Source organism: Capra hircus, chromosome 15, assembly GCF_001704415.2.
Source record: "Capra hircus breed San Clemente chromosome 15, ASM170441v1, whole genome shotgun sequence".
NCBI classification, from domain to species: Eukaryota; Metazoa; Chordata; class Mammalia; order Artiodactyla; family Bovidae; genus Capra; species Capra hircus.
This window is the reverse complement of record NC_030822.1, coordinates 7,734,433-7,754,605: the sequence shown is the minus strand read 5'-3', so window position 1 is coordinate 7,754,605 and position 20,173 is coordinate 7,734,433. Positions and strand designations below refer to the sequence as shown.

General features: G+C 51.9%; 2 protein-coding genes across 4 annotated transcripts in view; both read left to right on the top strand.

Moving 5' to 3' along the window:
• The window catches only part of LOC102190340 (zinc finger protein 862), an 86,455-nt gene that overhangs the window by 53,558 nt on the left and 12,724 nt on the right, over positions 1-20,173 (top strand). For all 3 annotated transcript variants that reach the window (XM_018059201.1, XM_018059202.1, XM_018059200.1), the window contains exon 5: positions 7,683-7,750. In XM_018059201.1, coding sequence (XP_017914690.1) covers positions 7,683-7,750 — 68 coding nt within the window. The remainder of the gene's footprint in view (positions 1-7,682; positions 7,751-20,173) is intronic.
• On the top strand, positions 7,757-17,368 carry LOC108637651 (myb-related transcription factor, partner of profilin-like). Its single transcript, XM_018059203.1, has 2 exons — positions 7,757-12,102; positions 15,137-17,368. The coding sequence occupies exons 1-2, from the start codon at positions 11,796-11,798 to the stop codon at positions 15,694-15,696; spliced, it is 867 nt and encodes a 288-aa protein (XP_017914692.1). The 5' UTR covers positions 7,757-11,795; the 3' UTR covers positions 15,697-17,368.

Below are 20,173 nucleotides of genomic sequence, written 5' to 3'. Positions count from 1 at the left end.
ACGTGTCTGCTTACTCTGGCCTCTTCTTCTCCAGGCTAAGGGATCCTCTTCCAATGCTGGCTGCCTTCTGTGGTCAGACCCAGGTTGTCAGAGTCCTTCTCACATCACAGTGTTCAGAGCCTGGGCTGGTCTAAGAAGTACAGAATTCAGAGTGGCCAAGGAGTTGGCCTTGAGGGATAAGGCAAGGGAGGATGCTGGTAACCAGTCTCCTGGGGCCCGGTCCTGAGCATCTGGCCCTGGCTGGCCCTTTTGGACCATCTCAGTCCCAGGACTTGAGGTCTACAGCCTGCTCTCGACTTGGATGACGGGGGCTCATCAGTAGCACATGATGTGCTCTGAACACCCTCTGTGATCCTGCTCACCCCCTGCTTCCTCCACTAGAACTTCCTCACCCTCTTCTTCTCCAAAACTTCAGCTAAGATTCCACACCTCCCAAGAAAGTCCTCAATGACCACCAGTTACAGGGCTCCAGCTCTGTGCTCCCATATTCCACAGAATTCCCCACCATAGTTCTGACCGCAGGACAGCACAGTGGCCTCTTTCCATGTCCGCTGGACTGTGAGTTTTGCGAGAGCAAAGACACTGCATTCCTGGATCACCATTTTATCCCCAGAGCCTGTCCGTGTAGCTGCTCCCTGGGTGATGTTTGCTAAATGGATGAATCCTTGATTGGAGAAAAACCTGACTGATGGAAAAGAAAGATATATCAGGAAGCATCCCTCAGCAAACCTGGGATCTGAACCTAGCAACAGAGATCTTAGGGAGCTCCAGAGTCCCTCACAGCTCCCACCCAGGACTCTCAGCCCAGCTGAGGCTGCAAAACGTCTGATTATAGCTGCGTGTTGTAATACATGTAGCTATACAACAATAATGCATATAGTTTTACAACTATATGTTGTAATACATGGAGTTTTACTCAAACCTCCCACCACCCAGAGTGAATCATAACTGACATTTGGTCCCCTTAATAAACATAATCATGACTGTTTATGGAGTGCCTTTCACATCAATCATTATGGCAGGGCTGCAAGGTTGGTTTCCCCATTTTACAGATGAGGATACTGAAGGCTGGCCAGTGAAGTCACCTGCTCAAGGCCACTTAGCTTGTCAGTGGTGATGCTGAAGTTCCAGCCGATGCCTCGGGCTCCATGGCTGTCACTTCCCACTAGGTATTCTTGCAGCTGGCTTCGGGACCTACAGATGCTTCTGTTCCCCCCACCCCACCCCGGAGAGAAAGGAGCAGTCAGAAAGTGCTAATGACGGATGATTAATATTATGATAACGTACATGGTTCCGTGAGATTCCTGGGGAAGGTCCTTGAAGACTGGGGTGTCAGCTGGGGAGACTGGCAGGGGAGGGGAGGCCTGGCCTGCATGTTTTCTCTTTTTGTCAATGAATTTTAAACCATGGAGACAGTAAAGTCTCAAAAATAGAGAAAGCAAAAGCTGCATCCTCCTCCCCTCTATCCTCCCCTCTAGAGGTAACCAGATATGAGTTTGAAGTGCGTCTCCCAGGCTTTCTGTGCATAGATAAACACAGAGTGATGTGCTGGCAGATAGTTAACAGCCTGCTGGTGATGGTCAGGGTGGGGAATACGTGTGCCGGTTTCCTTGGTGTCAAGGCTCCCACCATGTCTGGTTTCAGACCGCCAACATGAAGGCACTAAATGAGCAGATGGGAAGAGCTGTCATTTGACAATTAATCTATAGTATTTCTACTCTACAGATGCCAACATCCTCAAGAACATCAACATTGTGAAATGTAGTAAAGTAATTAGGAAGCTTTGGGCATTTGTTACCTATTCGAAATTAGAATATACTGAATTGTAAGTTCATATAATTTAATTTTTAATTATGACCGTGTTTCACAGCTGGTTCGCGAGACTGGAAAATTTCACAGTCAGGTCTCGGTAACCAGGAAAAGCCAGTTCTGGCAACTCTTTTCCTTTTCACTTGAGTATGAACCCTATATAATTTTTTTTTTTCCTTTAGCTTGCTTGTTATTTAAAAGGCTCTTCATCGGATCATTCACTCAGCTAGGACTCTACCACATGCCATGGCCTGTGTTAGGGACCAGGGCCAGGCCACAATCATGAGCAGATAGCCATGTGCTTGGTTTTCATCAGCTTTTGGTGTGATGAAGGAGGCAGTCAGTTACCACATGGACAAGTAGACAAACCCTGCAGTTAGGTCTCTCAAAGGAAGCAGCAGGATGATGTTTAGAGATAATGCTGAGAGGGGCAGGTGTGTGGAGGTCAGGGTGTGGAAGAGGAGAACCTCCTTGAGGTTCAGATCAGGAAAAGCTTTTTCCGAGGAGCTGACAGAAACCAAGACCCAAAAGATAAGACGGGACCAGCCACACAAAACCTGTTGGAAAAGAGTTGCCATAGGGTACCACATTCACTTGGGTGCCATTTCTGTAAACTTTACAAACATGCGCAGCAATTGTGTGTGTTATTTTTTAGAAAAAGTCCTGGAATAGTAAGAATCAAGAAGGCTCCCTTCCAGCTTCAGGATGGTAGTTACCGTTGGAAGGAGGGTGGGAAAGAGAGTGAGTTAGAGGCAGAGATGGTCTTCAGTGACATCTGTGTATTTTTCTGATGCTAGGGGAGATAGAGGTCCGGGACAGAATTGGCTGTTGGTCATTTTTGCTGGCTCTTGCTGATGGATACAGAGTGATCAGTTGCATTGCTCTTTATAATTTCTCAACACCTGAACTATTTCATGATTATTATTTTTTAAAGAGTGGCTGCGAGAGTGAATGGGGGAGAGAGAGGCCTGAGAGAGTTGGGAGGTAGACAGGGACCAGATGGTAAAGCGTTGAAGATGATGACCTTAAGTATGAATTTTGCTTTAAGTACAGTGAATGCCTTCTTGAGCTGGTGGGTGGCATGTTCTAAAGTTTACATTAATAGGTTTCTCTGGCTGCCATGAGGAGAATCAGTGGAGTTAAGAATGGCACTGGGAGGTTAGTTGGGATCTCTTGTCATTGTCTTGAGGAGAGTTATGATGGCTGGAAGCAGTGGAGACAGGAGTAGTTTTGAAATCAGGTTCAGATGACATGCTGAGGGACTAGACACCAGGGATCAAGAGAGGAAGGCATGGCCCCTTTGTTCATAGTACCACAGTTTACAATAGCCAGGCCACGGAAGCAACCTAAATGTCCACTGAGAGATGAAGAAGTAAAGTAAATATGTATGTAGTACATACATGTTGACAGAATGGAATATTACTCAGCCACAAAAAAGAATGAAATAATGCTTTGCGGCAACATGGATAGACCTAGAGATTACCATGCTAAGTGAAGTCAGTCAGAAAGAGAAAGACAAATATCATATGATACCACTTACACGAGGAAGCTAAAACATGACACAAAGGGACATATCTACAAAATACAGACAGACTCATAGAGAACAGGCTTGTGATTTCCAAGGAGGAGGGGCTGGAGGAGGGAATCCAAACTGGGAGTTTTGGATTCGCAGCTGCAAACTATTATGTATAGGATGGATAAAAGCAACAAGGTCCTACTGTATATGGCACAGAGAACTATATTCAATATCCTGTGATAGACCATAATAGAAAAGAATATGAAAACAGATATATATATCTGTGTGTGTATGTATATGACTCTCTGCTGCACAGAGGAAATTACATACAAATTGCAAATCAACTATACTTCAATACATTAAAAAAATAGGCATGAAGGATGACTTTTTTTTAACAGCTTTGGGAGATAATAGTTCACATATTATACCCTTCATTCATTTAAAGTGTACAGTTCACTGGGGTTTGGTGGGGATGGCTTTCTTTCTGAAATCTGAGTGGGTGGTGGCTTCAAATGCTCTGAAGGAGAAAAAGAGAGGAATAGGCTTAGAGGTGGGGTCTGAGGTGAGTTTGAACTGCTAGTAAGACATCATGTCATGTGGGAAATTAAATATTCATGCCTGGGGCTTGAGATGAAAATCTGTGAGTAGTGAACAAATTGAAAGTGTGGGAATAGATGTAAATATCCAAAGAAAGAGTATAGTTAGAGAAGGTGTGTGTGAAGGAGGCGGTGGGGCTTCCAATCCAGATGGACGGAGAGTTCATGCTTTGAGCCCCCTCCCCCCAGATGAAGGAGAAGAAAAGAGAGGGAGAAAGAGAGGAGCATAAAGTGACTGCCGCGCTGAAAACAAAGGCCCATAGAGCTCTCATCCAGTGCAGGCAGAGACAGCCATCAGTTTTAGCTCCTGAGGGGTGCTACGAAATAGAAGTGTCTTGTGTGAGGTGGAGAGGGGTGCCAGGTTGACTGCTTAAAATGAGAAAAAGCAAGCAATAGGCAGACAGACTCTTATTCAAGATGAGCCTCTGGACCAAACCTCCAAAACTAATGAAGAAAATTAATGTTACAAAGAGAGCCTTCAAAAACAATGACAATTGAATTCACTCTAATTAAAATATAAAAATAGGTTTTTTTTTTTGAAAATGAATTTAAAACAACTGTTTAGGAACCGTCAGGAATAGGTTTGACTGTGAGATTCAAAATAACAGTAGCTCATGCAAAACAGGAATTGTGTTCTTCTATGAATAAATTCTGAGCCTGAATTAAGTCCTCAGGAACCTAGCTTGATCCAGCTAGTCACTGTCTCAATGCTTGGATTATTATAGCCTCATAGTCCAAGGTGATAGCTAGAGCTCCAGCCATTGTATCTGCATTCCAGGCCGCAGGATGGTAAAAGGGTATATATCAGCTGTCTTTTAAAGAAGTTTTCAGGAAGATGACGCATGACACTTCCACCTCCACTCTATTGGCCAGAACTTGGCCAGAGAAGAAGTCAAGAAATGTATTCTGTTATTACAGATAGCTAGGTGCTCAGTTATAATCCAGGGATTCTGTTACTATGGATGAAAGGGATAATATATCATTAACACTCACAGCTTCGGGATCTTCAAAGAAAGAATAAGGATAACATCCATTAAGAAGAATAAGACTGGCATTTTTTGTTTGAATTTAAAACCTCTGTCTTAGAAAGATGGTGTTAAGAGAGTGAATAAACAAGTCACAGACTAGAAGAAAGTATTTGTAAGCCATATTCTGATAAAGGAATTATATCCAAAATGCATTAAAAAAAAAAAACAAACTTGTGCACGTGTGCTAAGTTGCTTCCTGTGTCTCTTTGTGACTCTGGACTTCCAGGCTTCTCTGTCCATGGGATTCTCTAGGCAATAATAATGGAGTGGGTTGCCATGCCTTCCTCCAGGGAGTCTTCCCAACCCAGAGATCCAACCCACGTGTCTTATGTGTCCTGCATTGGCAAGTGGGTTTTTTTAACACCAGCGCCACCTGGGAAGTCCATTTCAAACTCTCAGAACTCAACAGTAAGAAAAAAAAATCCACTATTTTAAAAATGGGCAAAAGATTTGAATAAACACTTTACCAAACAAGGTATGCAGCTGACAAATGAATGCACAGAAAGATACTTAAGTGTCATTAGTCATCAGAAAAATGCAAATTAAAGCCACATTGAATACTGCTTCATACCTGTCAAAATGGCTACAACAAAAAAGCCAGTTCATCCAAGTATTGGCAAGGATCTGGATCAACTGGAAATCCCACATACGACTGATGGGAATATGCAATGGTGCAACCACTTTGGAAAACAGTTTAGCAGTTTCTTAAAAGTTGACCATATTCTTACCATGTGTCCCAGCAATTCCACTTCTAAGTATTTGCCCGACAGAAACAAGTGTCTGTATTTATACAAACACAGGTGTAGAGAGGGAACGTCTGAACAAAGTGGGGAAGGGGAGAGAGGGACGAACGGAGAGATCAGGACTGACATACACACACGACCATGCGTAAAACAGCCGGCTGCTGGAAGGCTGCTGTAAAGCTCAGGGAGGGCATCTCGGTGCTCTGTGATGGCCTAGGGGGGGGTGGGTGGGGGATGGGAGGAGGGTGCAAGAGGGAGAGAATATATATATACATATAGCTGACTCACTTCCTTGTGCAGCAGAAACTAACAAAATATTGTAAAGCAATTCTACTCCAATAAAAGAAAAAGATTTGCTAGTGATGTCTTTTAGCAGCATTATTTGTAATAGCCAGAACTAGCCACAACCCAAATGTCCAGCAATAGGTAGACTAAAAAAAATAGTGACCTATCCAAGCAATGGAATACTACTCACCAATACAAAGAAATGAGCTCTGACACACACACACAGGAGGAACGAATCTCAAAATAATTGTGTGGAGTGAAAGAAGGCAGACATGCCTTCCAGTTGATTCTGCTTGTATAAAGTTACGGACCACATCTATGGGGCTGCACAGAGTTGGACACGACTGAAGTGACTTAGCAGCAACAGCAGCAGGAGGGACCATGCAAAGTAATTGGTAGTGACAGAAAGCAGCTCCCTGGTTGCCTGTGGAACTAAGAATGGGAGATATGGAGAGAGGCAAGAGTGAGGGATCCCAGAGGCCGTAAAGTAATTCTTAGGGGTGATGGATACGTTTATTATCTTGACTATGGTATATACATTTGTCAAATTTTATCACATGACATACTATATGTTAATTATATTTCAATAAAGCTGCTAGAAAAAGAAGGAGCACAGCATTATGAAACAAAAAGAGGCAGAATAAGAAAAGATGAGTGTGAAAAAGAACTAATTGAAATTTCTGGGAATGAAAAATATTAATTGCATTAAAAGTCTTTTAAAAAGGAAAGAAAGAAAGGGAAAACGTCAATAGTCATAAACTCTGGAATGAACATGGTCAAAGAGGGAGTGAATGAGTTGGAAGAGCGTTCCAAGAAATTCTCTGAGAACCACCCAGGAAGACGTAGAGGGAAAATTCTGAAAGAGTAGTTGTGAGACCTGGAGAATAGACTGGGTTCCGACCGTATGTGTTTAATGGAAATTCTGCAGGAAGAAACTAAAGAAAATGACTGAGAAGCTGTACTCAAAAGCATAATAGCTCAGAATTTTCCAGAGTTGAAGAGGAGGTATAAATCCTAATCAAGTAATATGCTTGACAAGTAATGAGAATTTTAAAAGGTAAATCTCCACTGTAAAACCACATAGTGAAACTGCAGAAAATCAAGCATAAAAAGGAAGTCTTAGAATTTACTGTAGATGGATTACCCACAAAAGAACAACATAGACTAATAGTGAGTTGCTGAAGAGCCTATGGCAGCCTTTCTGGCAGTCTTTATTTTCTGAAAGAAAATAAACTTCATCTGTCTAGAATTCCATATCCAGCTGAACTGTGATTCAAAAATGGTGATGAAATACAGACAGTTTTTGGAAGATGAAGGGGTCCACCCCGAACCCCAGAGGTTCTTGAATGTTTAGAGACTGGGGAGAGGAAGGACCCGCTGGAATCACGTATGCCCGGTCATCTGGTGTCAGCCTCTGTCTCCTGCAGAAACCGTAGAGAGGAACGCCTGAATTCAGCTGCTGTTGCAATGTGATGTTCTTGGCAATGCCACTTGCTGGCATGTGCTGGGTATTCCTTCAGGGCAGAGGAGGGAGATGGGATCCCTGCCCAGCTCCGGTCAGTCCTGCAGCAATGGGGGCTTAGAAGGGAGGCCGCAGGGAGGGTTCTGGGTGGTGGCCTTGGGCCCTGGTCTGGGGAGGAGGCTGGGGACGCAAGAGCCCACCCCTCAAAGATGCCCATTTTGAGACTGTCTCTCTGTCTTCCAGATTGTGGACAAAAACAACCGCTACAAGTCCATAGATGGGTCAGATGAGACTAAAGCCAACTGGATGAGGTGAGTCCCGCTCTCTGCTGATTTCCCAGGAGCCTTGTCCGAACTCTGGAAAGGAGGCCAAGGGAGAACGTTGGCCCTTTAGAGTCTCCAGTGGTGGAAGTCCCTGAAGGCCCCGGGACTGCTCTTGGCAGGAACATGTCTAGCTCCAGGGGACCAATCCTCTGATTCCCCCAGGCTTCCATCAGGGGTTCTGGAGGAGGCCTCTGGCCAGACCAGCTGTTTATGGGGACACACATGTCAGTGTTTCTGGAGGCCCCAGGCCCCAGCCTGCTGGCATTCTCGCATGGAGGTGGGGGGTGTCCCTGGACTGTGACACCTCTCGCAGGCAAACTCTGGCTGGATGGGGTGCAGGAAACATCGAAGTGCGACTCCCAGCCATTGTGTAAAAGGCCCCCAGGGAAAAGGGCATGGTCTCTAACTCAGTTTTTGATTGTTAGAGTGATTTTGTCTGTTGTTGGGGACAGAAGTTTGCACCGGAAGGATCCTTCACTGCCAGCCAGAGCAAGCAGGAGACTGGCCCAGGGTCACCCAGCGGCAGCTGCGCCGAGCTGTCCTTTGGGTTCTATGCTGCTGGCTTGTGTGGTGTGCCTGAGAGTTGGGGGGAGCCCTGCCCGATGGCATCACCGGGCAGTATGGGAGGTCAGTCTTGCCTCATTGCCTCCTTGGTGGCCTGTCTCTGGGATTCAGGAGCTGTGAAGGGGTTAGTAGCTGGGTTGCGAGCTGGATCTTGGAGGGCTGAACCCGAGGCAGTACCGCACCATGGATCGGGCCCTCTGTCAGTGTGTGTGCAGTTCTGTGCCCCGTGGGGCTGGGGGCTGGAGGGTGGAGGAGAGATCATGCTTGGAGGGAGGGCAGTTAGGGCCTCCCTAACGGGAGTCTGCTGGATTTAAACCCTGAGACTTGCCAAGCAAATGCAGAGAAACTGGTTTGAGGTGGGGAGGCTGCGGTGAGTTGTCTGGTCCCCTTCCACTGGGCCCCACTGCCCACGGGTCTCCCACCTGAGGCCGGCTGGCAGCCGGGCGGCTGTGGATACTCGCCGGGACACTTAAGGATTCGCCCCCTGATTTGTCGGAGCCGTTGTCCTTATTGCGATTGAACAGGTGCAGAAGCGGAAGCGCTGAGAACAGGCAGGCCCCAGTCTTATGCCGTGGGGACCTCCCCCCTTTCACACGATCAGGTCAGCTGTGGACTGAAAGTGGCTCCAAGAAGGCGGGTGGACATCTCTGGCTGCCCTCTTCTCCCCGATCACTGGGTGCAGGTCAGCTGAGCACGTGCAACTCAGCCCTTATTCCTGAGCACCTGCGGTGAGTCAGAGCCTGTACCGGGCATCCTAGATGGATGGGCCCAGCCCAGCTCCCCTGGCCTTCCCAGGACTCACACCTTCTGCTGTGGAAACTGCTTTTTCTAATGAGGCTGTTCCAAGGAAGTGAGGACGATGTGCTGTGGGGGCTCAGATGAAAGCGAGGGTGGAAATGTACAGCTTCCATTTGAGCTGGGCCTACAAGGGAGGCATTTGAGGGCACTTATGAGCAAAGATTCAGAAGTGGGGAGTGGCGACCAGGTGTCCAGCGGGCGACCAGATGGCCTGCATGGCCCAGACCCCTGGCCTGTGGCTCTGGCCTGGCTTTAGGCAAGCAAAGGGGCGTGTGTTTGAGTGCGGTCTGGGTCAGGCCTTTCTGCACTGTAGTTTGGCCAGGGGAGCTGATTCAGTTCCGCTCTTCCATGTATCTCTGATCCTTCAGTTTGGGGACAAGGCTTTGCCATCACTGCAGAGAAGGGGATTCACCACCTGTGCTGACTGAGTGATCATCTGGCCCTCCTGCGATTCTGACTTCATCGGGCTGGGACTGAGCCCAGGGCATCGGCAGTTTGTAAAGCTCTCCGGAGTGGTTCTGATGCGCTGCTGGGGTTGAGAACCCCTGCTCTGCTCTGATCTTCATGCTCCAGTGGTAAAGTGAGGCCCAGAGCAGAGCAGGGTCAAGACGATGTGGTCAGCGGCAGATCAGAACTGGAGCCCATCTCTGAGCGTCTAGGTCAGTGTTCTCTCTGTGCACGAGGGTTCTGCTACTGCTGCCTTGCTGGCCTGGCGTCCGTCCTGTTCCTGCTCCAGGACCCATTCTGATCCAAGATGGTGCCAGGGTGGCCACAGCTGGTGGGCCCTCATCTTATTAGAGACTCAGGGGGTAGGCTGGGGTTGGGTCTATGGTTTATTGCTGGGGAGATAGCCCTCGGGTGGTTCCTGGGTTGAGGGGAAAGCCAATTCATCCTGGGACCCTCTTCTTCCCCCTTAATGTACGGCTTCCATTTGTACAGCTCCTTCTAATGTGAGGACATGTTCACTAGCTTAGGGGCTTGCAGAAGATCGAATGGAGTTGGTTAATTTTCTCAAAACCTAAGCTTAGGCCGGGAATAGAATGGACACCCACTTGTTGACTCTATGGCAGCCCCATGCTGGGTGCTCTGCATTCATGAGATCGGTGGTCCACAACCCTGCAGAGGCTCTTTTAGTCTCCTGGAAGCAGTATGTTGAGATGTTTTTGGTTTTCACAACTCTGCGGGTGAATGCTGCTGGTTTCTATCGAGCAGAAGCAAAGAATGCTGGTAAATATCCTACACTGTCCAGAATGCCCTCTCCCCCACCAACAAAGAATTTCTGATCCTAAATGCCAGTAGTGGTGAGATTAAGAAGCCCTGAACAGACTCTTCTTGGCAGCCCTTGGAGGTGGCACCAGGGGGAGGTGGGGGGGACGAGGTTTGCACAGGAGACTCAGCTTCTAATCCTAAAGTCTGTCTGAGTGCAAGGCCCAGGCCCCAGCCGCTGTCTTGGCCAGATGACAAAGCCTCCACCTTCTTCCTCGGCCGCTTGGGCTCTGGTATTCTGGGTGGATGGGGTGGGGAGACAAGGGCTGAAGGATCTTTGTGCCCTGTCCCTTGCTGTGGCTTTGGCAGCAGCCAGAGGGAATGAATCAGACTCTGGGTCTCCCATCATACTCTAGGATGCTCTCTTGGGTGGATCTTTGGGACCATGGGCATGGGATAAAGGGTGGACAGAACCACACTGTGGGAAAGAATGAGTCGCAGAGCCAGAGGAGGTGCCAAGCCAAGGGGGTAAGGGCTGTGCTGTGCCTGTGGCCGAGGACCCTCTGTGCAGATGGAAGCCAAGGTCCTTCCTGGTCTCCATCAAAGTGGACCTTGTCTCCCCATGGATGCTCAGGGTCTCCTCACGTCCTACCCATGAGCTGCCAAAAAGGAGCTTCTGCCAGCGCTGCAGTGGAGTGGTGGTCGGGACTGGGAGGAGCCTGCCCACACCCAAAGGTGGGGACCTGGGAGACTAGGAAGGGGAAGAGACCCACCAGGGTGCAGAACAAGCTTTCTGTGACCACGCCTTAATCGTGGGCGTCACCCCTAGGAAGCCCACTGTAAATAATCTCCCTGTTGCAAGAATCTTCCTGCAAACGCCTGGGCTCCATAGGCCTGTGCAAACATCTCTGACTTCAGGCTGTGGCCTCGTCCTAACCCCCGTAAGGATCCTTCATGCCTGTTGAGGGCTTTAAAGCTCTTTACATCAGCGTGCTTATCCCTTCTCGGTCGGTAACAACCCCTGGTTCCAGGATGGGGAGAAGGGGGCCAGGGGAGGCTGCCGAGCTGCCTGCCCTGGCTCCTCGCAGGTAGTCAGAGGCCAGGCGGGACCCGAAACGGAAAGCATCCGGCTCCGTCCGCGCTCCTGTCGCGCGCGCCGCGGCTCCTGCTGCCCCGCAAGCGGCAGTGCGAGGGGCCTGGCGCCAGGAGCAGGGTGTGGTGGCGGCGAGCGGGCGAGGGCGCCTGGGCGCCTCCTGGCTCCTCGGCTGGGGGCCGGCACTTAGGAAGGAGGAGGCCTGCCGCGTTGACGGTCATTTACCCCATTGTGCTTTGTGGGATATTCAACCCAAGGAACGTGGCGCCCCTGGCCGAGCGTAAGAGGAAGCCCAAGTTCTCCAAGGAGGAGCTGGACATTCTGGTCACCGAGGTGACCCACCACGAAGCGGTTCTCTTTGGGAGGGAGACCATGCGGCTGTCCCATGCCGACAGGGACAAGATTTGGGAAGGCATAGCTCGGAAAATCACCTCCGTCAGCCAGGTTCCGCGCTCCGTCAAGGACATTAAGCACAGATGGGATGACATGAAACGGAGGACCAAGGACAAGCTGGCCTTCATGCAGCAGTCCCTGTCGGGCCCCGGGGCCGGGGGCCGAGCCCCCACCATCGTGCTCACTGCCCACGAGAGGGCAATCGAGTCGGCGCTGCTCACGGCCCGGTCCGGGCACGGCTTCCCCAGGGCGGAACTTGACGGCACGGACAGCCCTTCCACCAGCTGTGAGTACCGCCCGCCTGCTCCCCTCCCCGCGCCCCCCTTGCCTGCCTCCCGCTCACTCCTGGAGATGCCCCCCCCCCCACCTGCCTTCTCTCTCTCTCTCTGCTGTTCCTTTCTGCCTCACCCAGCCCTTCCATCCTTCCTTCCTTCCTTCTCCCACTTCCGTCCTCTCCCCGCCTCTTTCCCTTCATTCATTCTAGAATATGTCCTGAACGCGATGCTGGGAGCTGGGAAGACAGAGTTGATTCTAAAACCTCCCCCAGCGCTGCTCTTGGGAAGTTCCTTAGACTCGTGAGAATAAGAACCCTTTCATTAAACAGTTGAACGAGGAAATGCGTAAAGAAGGATCAGTAGATGGATGCAGGAAGTCCTGAGAGCAGAGCTGACTTGGTGGGCTGACGACCTGTGTTCCCCCAAGGGCTGGGAGCTGGGCTGACTGCTCTTGCGCTCTCGCTTTCCTGAAACTCGAAGTTTTTGAAGCAAGCACCCGCATTTTCCTGTTGGGTTCAGCCGTGCAGATTAGGGAGCAGGCGGTGGTGGTCTGAAAGCAGGAGTGGACTGGCTGGGAAAGCACTCCGCCGCCCTCCCCCACCCCCCGCCACCCCCACCCCGGGGAGAGACAGTTGAATGGAGAGGAAGGGTGGGGAAGAGTTAACCCGGAGGGTGTGCGTGGGGCGCAGCGCAGGGGAGGGGAGGAGGGCCTCGCAGGCAGAACAGCATGTACGAGGCCCCGCATCGGGAAGGCGCTTGGCACGTTCCAGGAACAGAGCGGAGCCAGGGAAGCCCAGTGCAGCAGGCGAGGGGGGAGGGGCGTCGGAGGAAGCCGGCCAAGTCCCGGGCCCCCGAAAGCTCAGGGCTGTCTGTGCGCCTGTTCCCAGGGTCTTTGTTTCTGTGATATTTCCGCGGGGCCTCTGCGGTGCCTTGCTGGCTTCTTTTTTCTGTGTCCTCTGCCTCTTTGTGCCTGCCCCAAAGCTCTCTCTAAGACTCCTGTCTCTGCGCTCTGGTTCCTCTCCCCATGGCCCCCTCCACCTCTTCTTCTCCCTCAGCAAGTATCTTCCTCTTTCTCCCTCTGCTCCTTATGGCTCAGGATGAACGCTGATGCCAGGGGCTGGGTGGGTGTGGAAGCTCCCAGCCTAGACGGGGCGGCCATCCTTTGGGGCTGTAGTTCTTGGCGCTCACCAGAAGGGGGAGCACTCGAGACACCCCCCCCCCCCCCCCCGCGCCTCCCCGCCCGACTCCTTGCTGGGGCTGCCACCCACTTTTAGCTCTGCTTCTGCGCAATCTGCCCCCACCTGCGGGCCCAGCTGGAGGCCGTCCGGCTTCCCAGTGACCAGCAGGGCAGGAGGGCTCCAGGGGTGCCAGCCGGGCCAGCCCAGGGGAAGATGGTTCACAGAGACCCAGCCTTCCCTTCCCAGGCCCCCTACTGCAGGGAACGTGCTAATTTCCTGTCTGGCCTGGGGAGGGCTCCTGACAGGGGGCTACTCAGAGTCAGCTATTAAGAACTAAGGACGAAGGAGGGCACCCTCTAGTCTGACCTCTGTGTGGTCCAGATGAAGCTAAGCTTCCTCTGAAACTAAGCTTCAGACGCAGAGGTAGTCTCAGGAGTAGATTCAGAATAGGGATTCGAACCTGGGTCTGCCAGGTCCCCGAGAATCCCAGCTCCCAAGTTTCAGGACGATGCTACCAAATTATGAGAAAAAGAAGGGGGCTATCTAGGTGAAGTCTGTTTCTTAAATTCTGTCTTGCTCATCCTTCTGTCTCTCCGAGACTGAAGGTAATGAGATTACCAAACGTGACGTGAGCTGGGCAGGGGACCCAGGACCCCTCCACCGCAGGCGGGACGGGCCCTCCTTTTCCCAGCTGCTGCGGCACTTGGCCAGAGGCTGGGTGGGACGAGGCCCTGAAAGGGAGGGAAGCGACATCACCACAGTACATCCCGCTCCTTCCAGCGCCCCTCTCCCCACAAAGTGGGAGTCCACCAAGTGGGGGTCTACAAGGCACTCGGCTCTCTATGCTGGCCCAAGGGGACGCCAGGACTCGTGGGAGGCATGCAGCCCAGGGCAACCAGAATCTGTGTTCCTGTCACCTTCCCTGGGGTGGTTCTGAATTCAGCCCCCCGCCTCGCATATAGGCAGAGACATGTGCCTTTTTGAAGGGTCAGCCTGTGTGTTTTTCACTCTTGCTATGGGAATTAGCTCAGCACAACCTTGGTCGTGAGAGAGCCGCCGAGATCTGAGTGTGCAGGGCTGGGCCCCTCCCTGTGACGGGCCGCGCGGAGCGGTCTGTCTGATGCTCCCTGTGTGCCATCGGGTGTTCCTGGGTAGATGGGCTGTGTCTGCTCCGGGAGCCCGCCTGGGGCCACTGAGGGGGCAGCAGGGCTGGTCGCCCAGGTAGATCTGCTCCGCCCTGTCTGGGCTGGTCTATCCCTTGCCTCCTTTCTCCAGTCTGTGAGCTTCCCCCACCATCACTAAAAGTGGCAGATTCCAGCAAGGCCACAAGGTGGCCCCAAGCAACTCAGAAACGGCCGCGTGGAGGCTGGAACTCGGGGCGGTGGCCAAGAGCCTCATAGTACTTTTCTGGCAGTGTAGAGCTTTCTTCTGTCCTCTTGTATAGTCTTCTTAACAGCCCTGCGAGATGGGCAAGAGGTCGGGGAGGTAGGTAGAGCAGTTGTTATCTTTGCTTTGAGAAACTGAGCTGCAGAGAGAGGAAGTGAGCCCATGGGTTGACATGCCGTCCCTGGGACCACGTTCCCTCTAGAGTGTCGCTGTGCCTGTGATAGGAAGGGAGCCTGGGGACCACGGGGGGTTCATGCTCAGCTGTCTCCCTGGGGTGCTTGGCCCAAACACCCTGGGGGCCTAGGGAGCAGATGCTTTTCCACGGGTGGATGGGGAGCAAGCAGAGGCCAAACTAGACAGAGGGGTAGCGGGGCGGGGGACGCTGGTAACTTTGCCGGCGGGGGGCTGTGTCCAAGCCCAGAGCTGCCGTCTTTCTCCGGGTTGTAATCATTCGCCCTTCTTTGTTTTTTTATCCCCCAAGATGATGAAGACGAGGAGACCCCTGGGCCCTCGAGGCAGCCACTGCGGGTGCCCCTGCGGCCTTCACCGGAGGAAGAGGCCTGCCTGGCCAGGCCCACCCTGCTCCGTTCCTCCTCCTCCTCCGACCAGTCCGAGACGGTGGGCCCCAAGCCGGAGGCCCTGCCCCGGCCCTCGCCCCAGGCTGCCTGCAGGACCCCTCGGCCGCACCCCGGCCCGCCCAGCGCGGGCTTGGACTGGCAGCTCCTCCATGCCCACGCCCAGCAGACTGAGGTGTTCCGGCAGTTCTGCCAGGAGCTGGTGGCCGCGCACCGGGACCTAGCAAGCAGCATGCAGGCCATCGGCCAGGCCATGGCCGAGCTGAGCGGCCGCGTCAGCCAGGCATGCCAGACGCTGATGGAGATCCGGGATGGGGTCCAGGCATCTCAGCGGGGGCCTGCCGGGGCCGCCCCCGTGGGCCCCAGCCCCCCAGCCGAGGCTCACCCGGTGGAGCCCCCAGAGGCACCCCCAGTACCAGCTCCAGCACGGACTACCAGGTCTCGGAAGAGAAAGCACAATTTCTAAGCCGGCCAGTTTGCACTGGGAGGAAGAAAGCTGGAGGAGGGGCGTCTGGCCTTGAGACGGGGGGGCCAGTCTCTCGTGTCCATCATCGATGACCTTGTAGGGTGCTGGGGGGACTGTCATCTCCTCACTGAATACAGGTTGGCTGCCCTGGGCTCAGCCCGACTCCCTCATCTTTGGCAGGTGCTCAAGATGCAGGAAAAACTGCCTGCTCAATGCTTGCTTGTCCTGGAAGGTCAGCCTCCTCTTGGTCTGCATCCCGCGGCAGCAGGCCTTGCAGGGAAAGGGGCTGCAAGAGCATCTCAATGGAATCCTGCTCTCCATCCTCAGGGCTGCTGTACCAGCCTCCCAGGCCCTGATTCTGCTGCTTTCGAGGGGCTGGGGCGGGGGGCAGCGAGGCCTGCGGATGGGCCGGCAGAGCTCAGCCCCTCCAGGAGGGGTCTGCCCTCCCCTCCCCCAGGGCTCTGAGCCCCTGCCTTGGCCTTCTGCTTGCCCTCTGTGCGTGTGTGCGTGCACGCACGCGTGTGCTCAGCTGCGGTGCTTGCCTTTTGTGGGGCGGGGAGGAGAGCCAGGTGACATCAGAGGAAGGGGAAGACCCGACCTGGTGATCGTAGAGCACTTTACGCTTCTCTGAGCGTGTGAGCTCGGTGGGTCCTCAGGACAGAGGGGGAGAGGCAGCCAAGTCAGGTGTTACGGTCATCATTACCACCATCCTCATCTGCATTTCATAGATGACAAATGAAACAGCATCATCTACTCGGGGGTGAGGGTAGAACCGGAAGTCGGACCTGTGGATTTTTCCAGCTCCCCTGCCAGAGGCCAGATCTAGACTTGGGAGGAGTGTTACTCCTTTCCTGCCTCTTCCAAGCCCTCTGGGTTTTGAGTGGGAGGCAACAGCAGCATTTAGGATGTGAGTCCACCCCACCCCCACCTACCCCTCCCTCCACCCCCCCACCCCCACCCCCCCAACCCCGACACTAAGGCTGACAGCCAGTGGCTGGGAAGAAGTAGGGTCCAAATCTCAGGATCTAGAAGGCAACCCCTCCCCTGGCTTCTAAAAGAACCCAGAACCCAGCAGGGCTCCTGTCCCGTTCCAGGTTCCAGCATGCCATGCCTCCGCTTGCTTGGGCTGCCTACGCATTAGCTACACACATCTCAAAGCTTCGTGTTTGGTTTTGGAGTGTGGGGAAAGAGCCGGGTTCTTCGAGTTAGGGAGGGAGTTGGGGGTCAGGGGGTGGCAGTTGCAAGCTTAGCTCTGACATGGGTGCAGCTCAGCTCTGTGTCCTCTTTGCTCCCTGGCCTGAGGCTGCCATATATCCCCAGCTGTCCATCCTTCCACACCAGCCCCCTAGAGCCAGAGTGGGGTCTGGGAGGATCACTGTGCCCAGTGCCCGCCATGGCCGTTCCTGGAGTGCTGCTTCTAAACCCAGCCCGAGCTTTGCCCCGTGTTGGGAGAATGGAGGGCGACTGCAGTGTCCTGGGCTCCTTCTCCCGTTCTGTGGTTCTTTGGGGGTTCCCGATCCCCAGAAGTGAACACTCCCCTGTCTGACAGCCCGATGGCTTGACTATATTGCCTGGCATTGCCCCACCCTCTGATGCTGGAATCAAAGATTGCCTTCCCAAGTATTTTTGTTAAGATGGCAATAAAAAGAATTGATCTCACACTTGGAACACACTTGGTCTCCAGCATCTTTCTTTGGTGTATATTCTCTTTCTTCGCTTGCTGTGAAAACCTGAAGGCCCCCAAAGCAAGGGTTAGATGACTGAGGGAAAACATGTTGGTGAGAGGGGCTTGAGTGCCCCTGGCATTTTCCAGGTCCCATCAGCTCTCAGACAGACGCCCTGTGTTCAGCACCCTTAAAAGAAAGGAAAGGAATTGATGGGCTGAGGGAGGCAAAGCATCCACATAAGAAATCGTTTCACTGTGTTTAATTTCTCTGCTCATCAAAAGTGAGATGTTGCTCGATGAATTTTACCTTTTGTCCCCTAAAAGTATGTTAGGCGTCCTGGGGGGAAAAGCCCCACTATTTCTGGCAGGAGACTCTGGAAGGGTCAGGGGCTGTCCATTTGGCAGGGTACCTCAGGGCCCCCTCTGAGACACTCACTTTTTTTGCTCACCTGCCCATTGATCTGGGTGTCTGACTGGTACAGGTAAAGCCCTGCTCACCCAGCTCTGAGATTTCTCATGAAGTGACTTCCTCTGGCTCCCCTGGGGAGTTTCTTCAGCAGGAAAGGGACCCCCTGACCTATGCATTGCCCTGGCTTATTTCCAGTCACAGGGAGAGAGTCTCCCAGGCAGGAAATGCCCAGGTCCTGACCAGGGATCCGTCCACTTTCTGGAAGATTCCAGCCTGTCTTTGATCTCTTGGAATCTAGGTCCTCCTCTACCATTGTTGACCAAAAAGCAGGGTCGTGGAAATGAAGATTATCCCATCTCCAGGAGATGCAAAGATGCTGTGAAACCAGGCCTGGGGGTCTTTCCCACCAAGGTCAAAGTGCTAAGTGGTGACTGGCTGGCCTCTCCCTCTGGCCCTGGGGAGAGAAGAGGGCACGTAGGAAGCAGAAGGGACACAGAGATGCAAGGACTTGTCAACTTCAGATGGGAAAGTTTTCCGCTTCCTTTTCTTGGCTTCAGTGGGAATGTGGGGCTAGCAAGTTAAACAGGATGGTGAAACTGGCGCCAGTGGATGGAAGTGAATGAACAGCCAGTTTCAGCCTTTAGATGGGGACATCGCTTCTAAGAGTCTGAGGTGGCCAGCCGTGCCGAGGGAGGGCTGGCTGGGTGGTGTTCTCTTAAAGTCCAGGTGAGGATCTAGGGGGTGAATGCCTGACCCAAAGACCTTCCCAGCCCAGAGACCTCAGTGCCTAGCAGAATACGGAGCCCAGCCTCTCCTCGGTCATTCCTTTCCTGTCTCTGCCTCGGGGCCTGGGCTGCTTCCTTTCCATCAGAGACAGAGCCACTGGGTGGGGGTGTCTGAACCTGGCCTTCCTCTATCCCCGCCGACAAAATAGATGCCCTGTAGGTTGTTTTCTCTCTTGAGTTGAAACTGATAGTTCATTTCCTGAGCCAGTTAGAAACTCTGGTGCACTTGATAAGACCCAGTGGGTGAGGTCTGGAAAGTGTTGTCTTAGAGCTTATCTAGCCAATACCCAAAGTCAGCAAAGAGCTGAGAGTAAAAACAATCCATTATCATCATGAAAGTTTCAGTCCAGAACCACCCCACCACCATCACCACCACCACCACCCACCCCTTTGATTGCTTCAAAGGGCTTGAAAAACTGTCAAATAAGCACTAGTGTTCACAGATCAGCCTGTGCTGTGCATTTTCTATCATCCTTCTGACATACTCTCTGCTTCCAGCCAACGAGGTAGTGACCTGGAAACAACAAATAGAAAGATTTTCACTCCCTGGAAGCCTTCTGTTCCAGGAAGGGCCCTTGCTCACCTGCAGCCATGTGATGGGACAGGTGTGCTTCTTCACACGGGGGTTGTTGATGGAACAGGCGTGCTTCTTCACACGGGGGTTGTTGGGTGGGGACAGAGGGATTCTAGGAGTGGATCCAGCCATTTGGGTGTTACTGCAAAATACTTGAAAGTGGGAGACCTGGCTAGAAATAGTTGATGTTGCGACTTAGTTGGCTCCATTTAGCTTTACTTCAAAAATGATGTAACATAAACATCTTTTCAGGGGAATGGATTGTTTATGATTCACTGAGAGCTCCCATGTGTATCTTATTTCAAATGCCAACTTTCAGAACAACCAAATACAACAGGATGCTGAACCAGTTTTGATCTTTGAAGATACTTTGTGATCTATACAAAGTTTTGGAGTTCTCTTCCTAAATATTTTAATAATTTATTTAATTGAAATATAGTTGATTTACAGTGTTGTGTTGATTTCTACTGTGCAGCAAAGTAATTCAGTTATACCTACATATATATGTGTATGAGTGAAGTCACTCAGTCATGTCCAACTCTTTGAGACCCCATGGACTGTAGCCTATCAGGCTTCTCTGTCCACGGGATTTTCCAGGCAAGAGTGCTGGAGTGGATTGCCATTTCCTTCTCCAGGGGATCTTCCCAACCCAGGAATCGAACCCAGGTCTCCCCATATGTGTATATATAGCTATGTATATTCTTTTTTATATTCTTTGCCATTATGGTTTATCCCAGGATATCAATTATAGTTCCCTGTGCTAAGCAATGGGCTTCCCTAGTGGCTCAGCTGGTGAAGAATCCGCCTGCAATGCAGGAGACCTGGGTTCGATCCCTAGGTTGGGAAGATCCCCTGGAGAAGGGAAAGGCTCAGTAGGACCTTTCTTCCTAAGTACTGATTCTTGTTGGGTTAGCAAAGTGTGAGGAGGTAGAAAGGGAAATGGACTTCAGTCTTCCTAAACCTTCTGACGTCTTCACCAGGTTGCTCTTTGGAATAAATCTCTGATCGTTCTGTGTTCCTCATCTACTTTTTTCTCTTTAAGT